At 44.7% G+C, this 12262-nt stretch overlaps 1 protein-coding gene and 1 pseudogene across 1 annotated transcript in view; both read left to right on the top strand.

Annotated features, from left to right (window-relative positions):
• The window catches only part of LOC142564560 (venom metalloproteinase antarease-like TtrivMP_A), a 62750-nt gene that overhangs the window by 38262 nt on the left and 12226 nt on the right, over window positions 1–12262 (top strand). The window contains exons 9-10 of the mRNA XM_075675607.1: window positions 7300–7408; window positions 7657–7797. Of these exons, the coding sequence (XP_075531722.1) occupies window positions 7300–7408; window positions 7657–7797 (250 nt within the window). The remainder of the gene's footprint in view (window positions 1–7299; window positions 7409–7656; window positions 7798–12262) is intronic.
• Window positions 9408–11272, top strand: LOC142564407 (single-stranded DNA-binding protein 3-like; annotated as a pseudogene).

Raw genomic sequence — 12262 nt, 5'->3', positions numbered from 1 at the left:
GAACGGGTTCACGACTCCACACAGCAGCACGGTCTTACGTTATGGAATGACCTGCTCCGACCCACCCGAGTGGGCAACAGTGTGTCGAGGGACACCAATCCTGATCTCACGTTCACTCGAGACGTGCGAAAGGCCACGTGGACCCGACTAAATACTCCGTTGCACGCCTGATGTAACTGGGCATACTCTATATGCAATGACGTAATACAAAAAACTATAAGTGGTTACTGAAACAATTTTAATTATAGTGAAGAAAAGTGCTATCTGCGAGGGTTGGTTCTTGTTTCTTTATTAGCTTCTTTTGCGAGAAGCTGTAGAAGGCTTTAGAGAAATGCAAAATTATCAATGAACTGTGCTACAAAACTTCAGTTTTCTTTCTGAAACTTGAGTAATTGTTGAAAAGCACTTGAAGAAACCACGCTGGGCTGGAGACAGGATATGTCGTTCTTCCAGGCAAAGAGCTATGTGTTCTTTAGATATTTATTTAATGCACATACAGTGCTGGCTAGCGATGTCGGTCTGTAATTTGACGACACACTTTTACTGCATGATTGGTGTATTGTTATTATTTTTGCGGTTTTTCCCATGTATGGCAACAGTGCCTGCCTTTTGTGACTTATTAAAGAATAGACATAAGTACTAGACTAAACGCCAGGCAAAGATGTTAAAAAAGATATTTGTCAATTTGTGAGGACCTGCGCCCTTCTTTTTATTTATATTTAGAAACAGCTTAAGCACACCTTGCTGGGTGACAGTTATTGGTTTTATTTGTATATGACCGGATGCTTCTTTGAATGGTAGTTTTCTATCATCCATGCTGTTCTACCATGAAAACTAATTAGAAGTAATCATTCAAGCACTTTACAGGAGCGCTGTTTTTCAGGTACTTCGAATACTTAATTTGGGCAGAATCATTTCAGAAGAATAGTGGCAAAGCTATCAGCTTTAGCTTCCTGTAGTTCTAATCTCGTATTATTAACACCTACTGTGAATTCATATACAGCCAGGCTAAGTCCGCTACGCCAATGTGCGAGTCATCGAGCGAAAAACCAAAGATCCATTCGGACCGATGGCATGAGCTGAAGGAGCTCTTTTGTTATTCTTCTTTCGTTTTCTTCTAATCTCGCAGCTCACAGTACGAGGCACGAGACTCACTCGTGAGAGCACGTCTAATATAAAAATTTGGACGGCGCTTAACCTTCGTCTTTGAGACTGGAACGCGATAACATTCAAAGATCTCTTACTGCTTCTCACGCTTCCCGGCAACTGCACCTGATGCAAGCGCAGTGCTTACCGGGAAACACTGGCGGCAAGTGGGACTCAGGAAGGCGTGCTTTCTAGTGCAAACTCGGCCTCTTGCCAGATGTGAGTGCCGTCTGGAGGTGTTGCAAGCAACGTCCAGGTTCTCCAGGTTATGGCGTTTGAGATTTGAGTGCGCGGAGACCGTGGCCGCTCTATGAATGGTAGGAACGCTGGAAAGGAGGTTTATGCTTTGACTTTACGCCTAAGCGAATTAAGTTTTCCCGAAAATTCAAATTGCAATCGAATGCTGCAATTTCTGAAGGTTTTGTTCCAGTCATACTTGACGATTTTTCTTATGTTTTTTTACGTTAAGCCATTCAATTATTTCAGTAACTTCCTTGCACTACATTGAGGGCCTGCGTGCTTGGGTATGTGTGGTTCGAAATAATTTTTGTCAAAACGATGGTTTTTCTGCAACAGGGGGCCTTAATGATATCGCGTCAAGAGAAGGCCGAAGAAGAGGACGGCTGCAAGAGGGCTTCCCCCCTTCACATAGAAGAGCAGTGGTGCAACGGTGCCCAAAAACAGTCTGATACCGAGCGATCGAATAGATACGTCGTTTCAGCAGATAGTGAGGTTGCTATGTAGGCTGGTTTAACCCTGTCTGTCACCACGACTTCTTCACGTCCGTTGAGGTCAATGGTAACAGCCCTTTCTACCAGTTTGATTACCTTGAAAGAGCCGTCATAGGGAGGCGTAAGCGATGATCGGCCGCCTTCACGCCGTACGAAAACGTGGCTCGCTGTAGACGTGTCTTTGCTGACGAAAACATTATTTGAAGATGCAACCCTACTAGGGCAAGGGCGTGAGCTTGGAAACGGGAAGAGGAACTGCTGAACATAGCTGTCTGGAACGGGCGTGTCAACAGTTGTGCGTGCGAAAAATTCACCGGACAACCGCAGCGCTGTGCCGTAGAACAGTTCCGGATCGGTGCAGCTGAGGTCTTCCTCGAAAGAGGAGCGCCCGCCTAGCAGAATGAGAGGAAGGTCTTTAGCGTATGAACAGCGATCCTGACGGGCCATAAAGGCAACTTGACGTTGAAGGGGAAGACCTTCAACCATTCTGTTTGCCAATAGGTGATATGCGGTTGTATGGATATGGCGGTCACCAAGCAGGCATGCCAGTTCGTGAAAGAGATCTCATTCAAACTGTCGGGTGCAAACGCTGGGGCGTCCGAAGCGCGAAATCCAGCCACTGACAAACGCGGAAGCCGCTGTAAGTGCCGTTATGTCAGTGCGAGGAAATGTATCGGGCCAGTGGGTACAATGGTCTACACAAGTGAGTGTGTAGCGATGACCTCTGGAGGGTGGCTGCGGGTCTGCGATGTCAATGTAAATGTGATTGAACCGGGCGTCAGGTGGATGTAAGGAGCGAATTGGTGACTTCGTGTTGTCTTGGAGCGTTGAGAGGGAAGGCATTCTTGAGCCCAGCGGCGCACGTCAGAGTTGACGCTCGGCCACACAAAGTGGTAAGTAATTAGACGCTGGGTCGCACGAGCTCCGGGATGACTTGCGCCTTGTAGCTTGTCAGATACTTGATGGCCGAGTTGGAATGGAAAGAAGAGGCGTGTTCGACCCCCTGAGGCGTTTGAAGTGCTTGAATGAAATAGAAGATGCACGTCGGATAGAGCTAATGAGGTAGCAGAGGACCGGAGGCGCCGCAGCTCGACGTCTAATCGCAGCGCCGTGGCAATTTCTTAGCGAGCGCACCCATGCATATTGTGCCGATATGGGAGACAGCATCTGCGGATGCGTTGACTGGGCCTCCAGTGATTTCCTTCTAATCCCGAAGCTCGAAAGACGAGACGCGAAACAGACCTGCGAGAGCGCGCCATATCTAAAGGGCGGCCCAGGAAGATAACGATGGATGTATAGCTGCAATGGCAATATCAGAACGATACTTGCCTACAGAATTCCGCGAAGTGCGCGAGTGTTTTACATAACATCAGGTGACGGTGGGAGGTGCCTGGAACGATCTACATTTTAGTACTCTCGGTTGGTAATTGGTTGCTAAAGAAACAAAACGTGGGGATGCTAATTCGTGCACACGCTTGGGCTAGGCCACAGTCTAGTGTATGATGTCACTGAGCACTAAATCAAAGAATATTTCTGAATTAGCGAAATTGAAGTACAGGGAATTCAAATATATTTCTCTCATGATAAAATCACCAAGAATAATTAGCGTGGTATTTGGTGCATGGCACTGCATGTAACCACAAAGTGAAGGAATTGCGGCACCGATAGCCGGAGGTCTGCGGTAAAGATATACCGCATTGATGGCACACAGACCCATCAGCAATTTGCCAAAAAACTGCTTCTGCGCCCTGAACATCTGAAAGTACACTTTGAAAGATAATATTTTGCTGAATAAGGTCAGCACACCGCCAACTTGCGGAGGTTGGTCTTTCGGCATTGCTGCGTACTTGGGGGTAACTATTAACTGATAATGATGTCACGTCATAGCCATGTCTCCGTTGCACGAAGTCGGGTTCTAATTCCAGTAGAAAATATTCAAATCCATGTGATTGCTTTAGAATACTTGTGCGTCTAAATTTATCAATTTCAGTTCTGGTGCGGCCGATGGCGTAGTTCCGGCAGCTCGCCTGTCCTTTGTTTGTTGTTGGCATAGCAGTTATATGGAGACTCTAGTTGAATTTTCGCTGATGGCTTCGCCGTCGGCGTCGGCATTGCCGTGGGGATCGCAGTTCATGTAGTCATATGAGTGCTAAATGCATATACGCATATGCATATGCATATGCATGCTGCATATGCGTACTACATCGCTATAGTACTCAATTGCTAAAGGTGCCCAAATTTGGTCTTACGTTCCTGAATACACTGTTACTCAGAGTTTCAGAAATGGCAACCCGCTAACGAATTTCGTGAAATAACACACTGACAGTGCATGGGCTTTATTGCTAATACTCTCAGAGTATTAAATGTTGGATGCTCAAAACAATGTCATTGCTCATACTATTAAATGGCCAATTTCCAGGCCCCAAAGCAAGTTTTGTCTATCAAATTTCGTGAAACAACTCATTGACAGCCCATGTACCTTATTTTTAATATTCTCAGAGTACTAAACATTGGATGCTCAAAAAAATGTCAGTGCTCAAGCTCTTAAATGGCCCCCTCTCCAGGCCAAATAGCAACTTTTGTCTATACACTCTAAGTTGTTATTCGCCCTCTAAGGAGTGTTTTACCGCAAGAATTCTTCAAAATGGTTAATTAATAACCGAGATATAAATATTACCGTGCCGCTAGTACTTGCTTTGTGAAAGCGAGTGCCAATGCCAACAGAGGCACTTTCCCCACCTGCGCCGTCTAGCCTTCGCAAGCGAAATTCCTTCCCTGCCTTTTCCTATGTGGGAGCCGGAGAACCGCGTGATGCATACGTCACGGGCCCACATCTTTTCTTTTCTTCTTTCTCGCTTTGTTTCTTTTTGCTGGGTGGCGCACTTCCGGTGACGGCCTTGTGTGCTAGGTGTTGCGTTTTTTTTTGTTTGGCGCAGCGCACAATTTCGCACGCTGTGCACGAGAACAACCGTGTGGCGGTATAAGTCGGTGCTGCACGAACACTGAGGCGAACACTAGCGGACCATTGAGCGTGGTCGCCGGTTGGCACACGGTAGAAAATGACCTACTCTCGTTCACAGCGTGCGCGACTGGACGATTTAAGAACAAGCAGATGAAATGGAAGTGCATCTGTCTTGCTGTAGTGCAAAGTAAAACAGAAACATGGAGACATTCGGTTGCTGTGTTTTATTGTTTCTCTAAACTTCAATTCGTCTATTCAAGTAACAGATTACAAAATAAGAGATGTTGCCTTGAATAATTCTTGAGGTCACGTGTCACTACGAGTGACGTCACAAAGCAAACACGTATACGTCGGTGCATTAGCACGTGTACGTCAACCCTCCGGATTGGAGCGCAATGGCCGCGAGGAGAAGGGCCAATGGCGTTCGCTTTAGCATTGCAACTGTTTGCGCGGCACGTAGCGATATAATGCATTGAAGACATGATCGTTAGCCTGAATTGTATCCACTGCGCTTGTAAGCTCAAAATGGCAAGACGTAGTGATGGGCGCTTTAAAGTGCTGTAATTTTACTGGCTCTTACTGATTCTGCGATGCCAATACGGACCCTACAAGGCATATTAAAGCTTTTACAGGTGTAATAAATGTTGGCGTACCTCGGTAGGTCGTGTCCACGCTAGATGGACCAGCTTATAGTTTTGCCTCATTGACGAATGCTGCCCGCAGGCAGTATATTAGAAATTTTTTTCGTCTGTGGTTCGGTATTGGGCACGAAGTTTCTGGCTAAATGTTTGTAACAACACTGAATGACAGGCAACGAGCGTCATTTGTTGGTTTAGAGCTGGTAGACTGGATGAGGAAAAAGAAGTTTGGTAAGCGACTTGCTGTCTTTTTGAGTCATCTTTTGAAATAACATAATAAAAAAAGCAATGTCTGAATAGACAGACCAATGCAAGATATTCGGCTATAATGAGGTGGCACGCTTCACGTAAAACAGATGAAATATACGCCAGCGGTCACGTATGACGAGACCTGTCTGTAAAAATGTGAAACGGAGCTTTAGGAGGGTGGGGGTGAAGCCCACTTCCGGTTTTCGACTGAAGTTTCTCCCATATTGCAGACGGAGCTCCCGAAAATCATATTTTCTTTTAATATGCTTGTTCTCGACGGGCTTTGCACAATATTTTAAAGATCAGCGTTTCTTTCGGGTATTAATATGTGCCGTTATCAAAAGGTTAGAGCATCGGCCTCGGGACTTAAAATTCAATGCTGAACCTTGACTAAATTTTGGCCATTTTGTAGCCAAATAAGTTCTTATATCTTGGTAGGCTGAGCTTGTGGTTGATTTAGAATGCAATACAGCCCAATGATGAAAAACGTGTAACTCTGGGTCTATGAAAATGCTGTAAAAACCTACGACGTCTTGACGAACCAGTGCAGGAAGCATGGCCACCCGAGTTCTGTTCTTGCATATTTTCTGCCTTGCCATGTTTCCTGCTCATGGCAAAGGGAGCATTGTCCCGTTTGGTAAGCGTAATGTACTAATGCTGCTTACTTTAACATTTTTCCTAAATGTAGGTCACAAAGTCAAAATTGCGCTCCTGAAATCCAATTCACTAAATGAAATTGTTTGTCACAAGCAACAACTTCGGAATATTGCACTAGAAGTGCGTCAGTTAAACTCAACATGCGACCATGGAAGATGACAGCACTAAGCCTTGCATCGAGATCCAGAACCAATAGAGCGAATAAACTTCTGTGGAGTCTATCCTTGTTGGAACGAGGCCAAAAAAAACGAAGGTGTTTCTGAGCGGAGAACAGTTACTGGTGAAGTGAATTCAAAATATATTATGGGGAAAGGGAGGGGGAAGGCTGCTCGAATATAAACTGCATTACGATAGAAAAGTGAGTGATTTCCCAAGCGTTCATGATGTAGCTTGTGCAGCACTCACAAATGGACGAAGGGCGAAGAAGAAGACATGCGCTGCGAGAGCAGGTAGTAGCAGGAGAGCGGCAGCAATCCGTATTAAGCGCCCAAGAAGGTATCAGTCGGGTGCGTCATTGAGTTGCTTCGGTAACCTTCCAGTATCGCCAAAAGGGATGAAGCACCGACAGTGATAGGAAGCTTTTGTGTTGGGTTTGGACTTCTTTGGTGGTGTTCAACTGTATGCTGGCGTGACCACGATGGAGTGCACAAGGCAACTTCTGCTGAGTAGAAGGAACAGCACCCAGGCAGGGCTGCCAGGCATCTCACAATGCTTGCGTAATGAATACGTACATACATTTCAGAACACTGGCGTGACGAGTGCATGCGCTCCATAGGCGGGTAGGGACGCTGGTGTGCTCTTAGTGTCTTGCGCACAGCACCAATGCCAGTATTCAGCTTGAACGTGGTAAAGTTGAAGTTGAAAGCAGAAAGGGTAGCTTTTGACACGATGTTTAATACTATATTCTTTTCTGTAGGGCTCGCACATGTCGGCGCTGTGTGCACGGATCATTTTGTGGGTGAAGGCGAAGACACTGCTAAGATATACACAGGAACCCGCACGATGGCTCATGAACTCGCGCATATGTAAGCGAACCTAAGTTGAACCTCCTTTTGTTTCAGGTTGATAGAAAATATAAATGCAACGGCATTGTATGTTTTTCACACTGTTACCACCTCCAGCGACTCGATTTCCGGTTATTATTGTTTTAGATTATTATCGATATAGTCAGAGTTTTGCACCTCGCACAATGTTGTTAAATGAACGTGTAGTATATGTTTGGATTAGAACAATGATTAATAATAATAAATGCATTTGTCGATACATCGTGCAGACTCGGATCGCCACACGACGGGTCATCTAAAGATCCAGAATGCTCGTGGTCTCAGGGATACCTGATGAGCTACGTGGACGGCGGATTGAAGAAATATCAGCTTTCTCCTTGCAGTCAGGACAAAATACGGACCACTTTCAAGTAAGCTTTAGCAGAGTATTTGGTTTGAACCATAGAATAATTTTTGAAGTGGGCGATATGGTAACAACTAAGTGGCATCTTTCATGCTGACGTAGTCTAAAGGCACTGCCAGTGCCTTTTGCAACTCTGCGAAACTGTCCTGCAATTATTCTACGTGCGCACAGAATAACATATATGAACTTGAAGAAAATTCAGAGTAAAAAAAAACAAAATGTATTTTCGATTGCTCGATAAGCAGCATGTCAAAAATTAATTCTTGTTTTTTAACATGGATTGCTTCAACAACCTCTACAGTTGCCGTGCATTCTGACCTTTCATTGACTCATGGCAAGTTGTACAGTAGTACTGTACTGCATATCGGCCACGGCGGCCGCATTTCGATGGGGGCGAAATGCGAAAACACCTGTGTGCTTAGATTTAGGTGCACGTTAAAGAACCCCAGGTGGTCAAAATTTCCGGAGTCCTCCACTACGGCGTGCCTCATAATCAGAAAGTGGTTTTGGCACGTAAAATCCCAAATATTATTATTATTATTATTGTACTGCATATCCATATATTTTCTTAAGAGGAAGCTTTAGCTCGAGTGCTCCTATCTAAATACATGTAAAAGGAGAATTCGTTTTTCTCGGCAACCACTGCACCAAATTTGACGAGGTTTCTTGCATATAAAAGACAAACTTAAAATCTAGTGACTGTTTGTTTCGAATTTTTGAGTTAGGTCGTCAATTTTTTATTAAAAATTGGCAAAAATCGTAAATTTTCAAAAAACGAAACTATCAAGTTTACAACTCTGTAACTCAACCACTAAAAATGATAATACAATTCTGTGAATTGCATCTAATAGTACATCTAAAGTGGACAAAATTGATATGTTACACATGAATATAAAAAAATTTAATCATAGGGAAATACAACTTTTGCAAAACCGTTTTAACCAACGTAACAAATTCACGTAAGATGTAAAATGACATATTCAATTTGTCCGCTTTGAATGATCTAATGGATGCCGTTTACAGAACCGCGATATCAGTTCTTGATGCACAGATATGAATTTGTAAACTTCGTGCTTCTATTTTTTTCAAACGGTCAAATATTTGAAAATCGTTATAAGAAAATTCAAGTCCTAAATCGAAATTCCGCTTCCAACAGTCACTAGAATTTAACTTTCTCTTTCAAATGCAACAAATTTCATCAAAATCGGCCCAGGGGTTATCTCATAAAAACGTTTTTGCGTTTTACATGTATTTGAATAGGCCGCATTGGAGTTGGGTCCGAGCTAAAGCTTCCTCTTAAGTTATTTCTATTCGCGACTTCTTTGTAGACGAACTACGTAAAGTAGCAACACCATGCAATATACATATATATATATATATCTATTTATATATATATATATATATATATATATATATAGCAAAAAATTATTTTGCCTTTTCGGCTGGAGACAGCTATTTTTCACGTGTGGTTTTACAGGGGCATGGCAGCTCTGTTATAGACTTTTAGTAGAACCTTGATTCAAGATGGAGCAATCAGTCTGCATAGAAGGAGTTGTAAAGAAAAATAAACAAATCAGGGGTGGGAATACACACTAAAATACAACTTTCTCCTGCGGCATGGCGCCAACAGCAGGCCTGGGCTCACAAACCACAAATGAAATGCATTTCCACAAAATGTAGTTAGATATGCACAGGAGACATGCTTAAAGTGAGCTAACATTATCATTGGCTTCCAAGTTTTCAAGGAATACGCTTTCCAACAGTCACAATGTTCCACGAATGTGCACAAAATGGCAGCATAGCATTGTTGCTACATCGGCCAACTATAGTTGCAAAGCTATAGTTACAGAGAACTAGGAGCAAAACGCCGTCGTCACCATGGTCAGACGACTACTAACAGAGTGGTATTACTATTTTTATTATTAGTTACGGAAACATACAAACCCACACAGGAAAGGGGGAAGGAGCAGTCTGACAAGTGCCAGTGGGAAGGGCATAACACCTGCCTACTCTTTTGGGAGGAGGGAATCAAAAGAGGAGAACAGGAGACGAGAGTAAATAAAGAGATAGGAAAGTAAATAGGAAATGAACAAATGACATAGACATGGACAAAAGAAAGAAGGACCACGGAAAAAATGTCTATGAACGGGAGGCCAACTCAGTTTTCTGTGTGAAACTTAGCAAGGCTCCATGGGCCTTGCTATTTATTCACAAAAGGAAAAGGCTCAAGAGTACCTTGGGATGAAGAAGCGTGGGAAAAGCTAGTGCAGTGCATCTACGAAAATTTTCTAGAAGTAGGCGAACAGAAAGCTGCACAGACGTTCCTATCGGAGATTCGACGAGAGAAGAATATAAAGCTAGGTGAGCCTCCTGGGTTTTTGTACTCCTGGTAATGTGTGTTTTGGGACCTGTACTGTGCAGCGTCTGAGCAGAAAGACACACGCGAGCACTCCAGCGTAGCCAAGGCTTTCCACGACTATGGTTTCGTCAATTCCGGTTACGCCGTCGACGGCTTCATTGCGCACAGTCCTTTGGCACGGGGCCTACTGGGTCCGATGCCACCCATTGAAGGGAAACCCGGTGGAGCCAGTAACTGGGTGGCTTCTTTTCCCCACTCTTGTTGCTACGGTACACTGGTGGACCGAGGCGGGGCGTCTGGGTGCCACAGCAGGTGGACTTCAATTCCAGCTGGAGGTGTTCCTGGTCAACCCATGATGCCAATCAGCATAGACCCAACCCGGCAAGGTGACGGAGGAGAGTTTGCTCGATGGCAAGGACCCCCATTGATGAACGCCATAAACACTCAAATGAACCTTACGCGGGGTCAGCTCCTCGTTCCCATGAATCCCGGGAACTGCGGTGTCATGACGCCACTACCTAATAGCCCAATGGTTCCCGGAGGTCCCAACGTGCCGGCCATATCCATGCCTGTCCCTGGAGGGAGACCTTGGCAACCTAATGCGTCATCGATGAACTACTTTTCAGCATCGCCTGGTGTTCAGTATGAGGCTCCGCCATTGTCGGTGTCGGGACCTCCAGGCACCGTCCCGCCAATCTTGCCAAGTCCGTAAGATTCTTCAAATTCAGGAGCCGATGGGATGTACGCCATGATGAAGCCCGTTCCAGGCGGTCCCTGGTGGTATCCGCGTACATGCTGAAGTCCCCCAGGTCCCCCAGATGGGGCCTGGCGGACCAGAAGGCCCCATGGTGTGAATGGGGCCTGACATGGGTCCACCAGTCATGAATGGCATGTCCTCTGGAGTTGATGGCCCTGACGGTATGTAGAACTCGCCCGCCAATAAGCCCAGCACGCCGTAGGAGGAGGGGCCTCCAATGGGTATTATGGTATTCCTGGATATGGACAGGAAAATGGTCAGACAGAATCGGCAGCAATACTGAAGATCAAGGAGAGCAAGCAGGAGGAAGCCAATAGGTTTGAGAAGGATACGCCCGCCGAGCCCCCAGACTATTTCATACAATAACCAGAATAGCATGAAGGTGAGTGAGTAAAGGAAAGTAGGGGGAGGGAGGAGAACTCGCTGTAACCATAAAGAAATGGGATGCCGAATTCAGCCTAGAGGTTGTTGGGAAATAACCATTTCCTGGTAGCGCTAGTAGGTGAGATCACGGGCACTGAGTGTCTGCACATAAAATATGCACGTGCTAGCATTTCCTGCATTGGGATGGAAATTGCTGGCCACAGGTTAGGCATAATGTGGTTCAGGAAAAAATAGGAAATTGAGGGTGCGGGAATCGGAGTGCTAGAAGGTTTAGGTTTTTCGTGACGTACAAATGAGAAAGAAGAATGGAAGATTGTTAAAGAAAATAAACAAATAAAAAATAACGAGAAGAAAGAAGATAACAATGAAGGAGTGCGAATATATGTTTGCCAGTATATGTATGTGTATGCGCCATATCAATGAAGTAAGGCAGAGAAAAATAATATTTTTACATCTTTTTTTCCTCCCTTATGCCATTTGCAGACCAATGGTGGGCAATTCGGAGATTGATATGAGTGCATCATTGGTTTGACTGATGCACTCCGAGTGCGCATTAAATTTATAATTGATATGACTCACAAGCTTTCCTGACGATGGGTTTCCAATCCAGACTGTCAAATGGTGACCTTACGCGCCTCAAAAGAGTTTCCTCAGGTATAATATGGGTTGAGAGCGGTATCTGAGTGTTGTAATTTACGTCTGCTTTCTGGCTAGTATGTACTATTCGGGAAAAACTCTGTTTCTTGAATGTATAGATGGTACTACAATTGGCCAAGTAAAAGTCGCCTAGTTTTTGTTTAGGTTGCGTTCATTCGCAGACACTCTTTTAAATTCCAAAGCTTGCCCTTAAGCACAATACAAAGGATGTTAAAAGTACACGAACTGATTCGACTCGCACAAGAAATCTAGGAGTGAACGATGATGTGGTCCATGAATCCAGCGTTCAAGGTCGGGTGGGCGGCTAGGCCAAAT

Source organism: Dermacentor variabilis, chromosome 11 (assembly GCF_050947875.1).
Source record: "Dermacentor variabilis isolate Ectoservices chromosome 11, ASM5094787v1, whole genome shotgun sequence".
NCBI lineage: Eukaryota > Metazoa > Arthropoda > Arachnida > Ixodida > Ixodidae > Dermacentor > Dermacentor variabilis.
The sequence above is the reverse complement of the archived record's forward strand: the minus strand, read 5'-3'. Positions and strand labels throughout refer to the sequence as shown.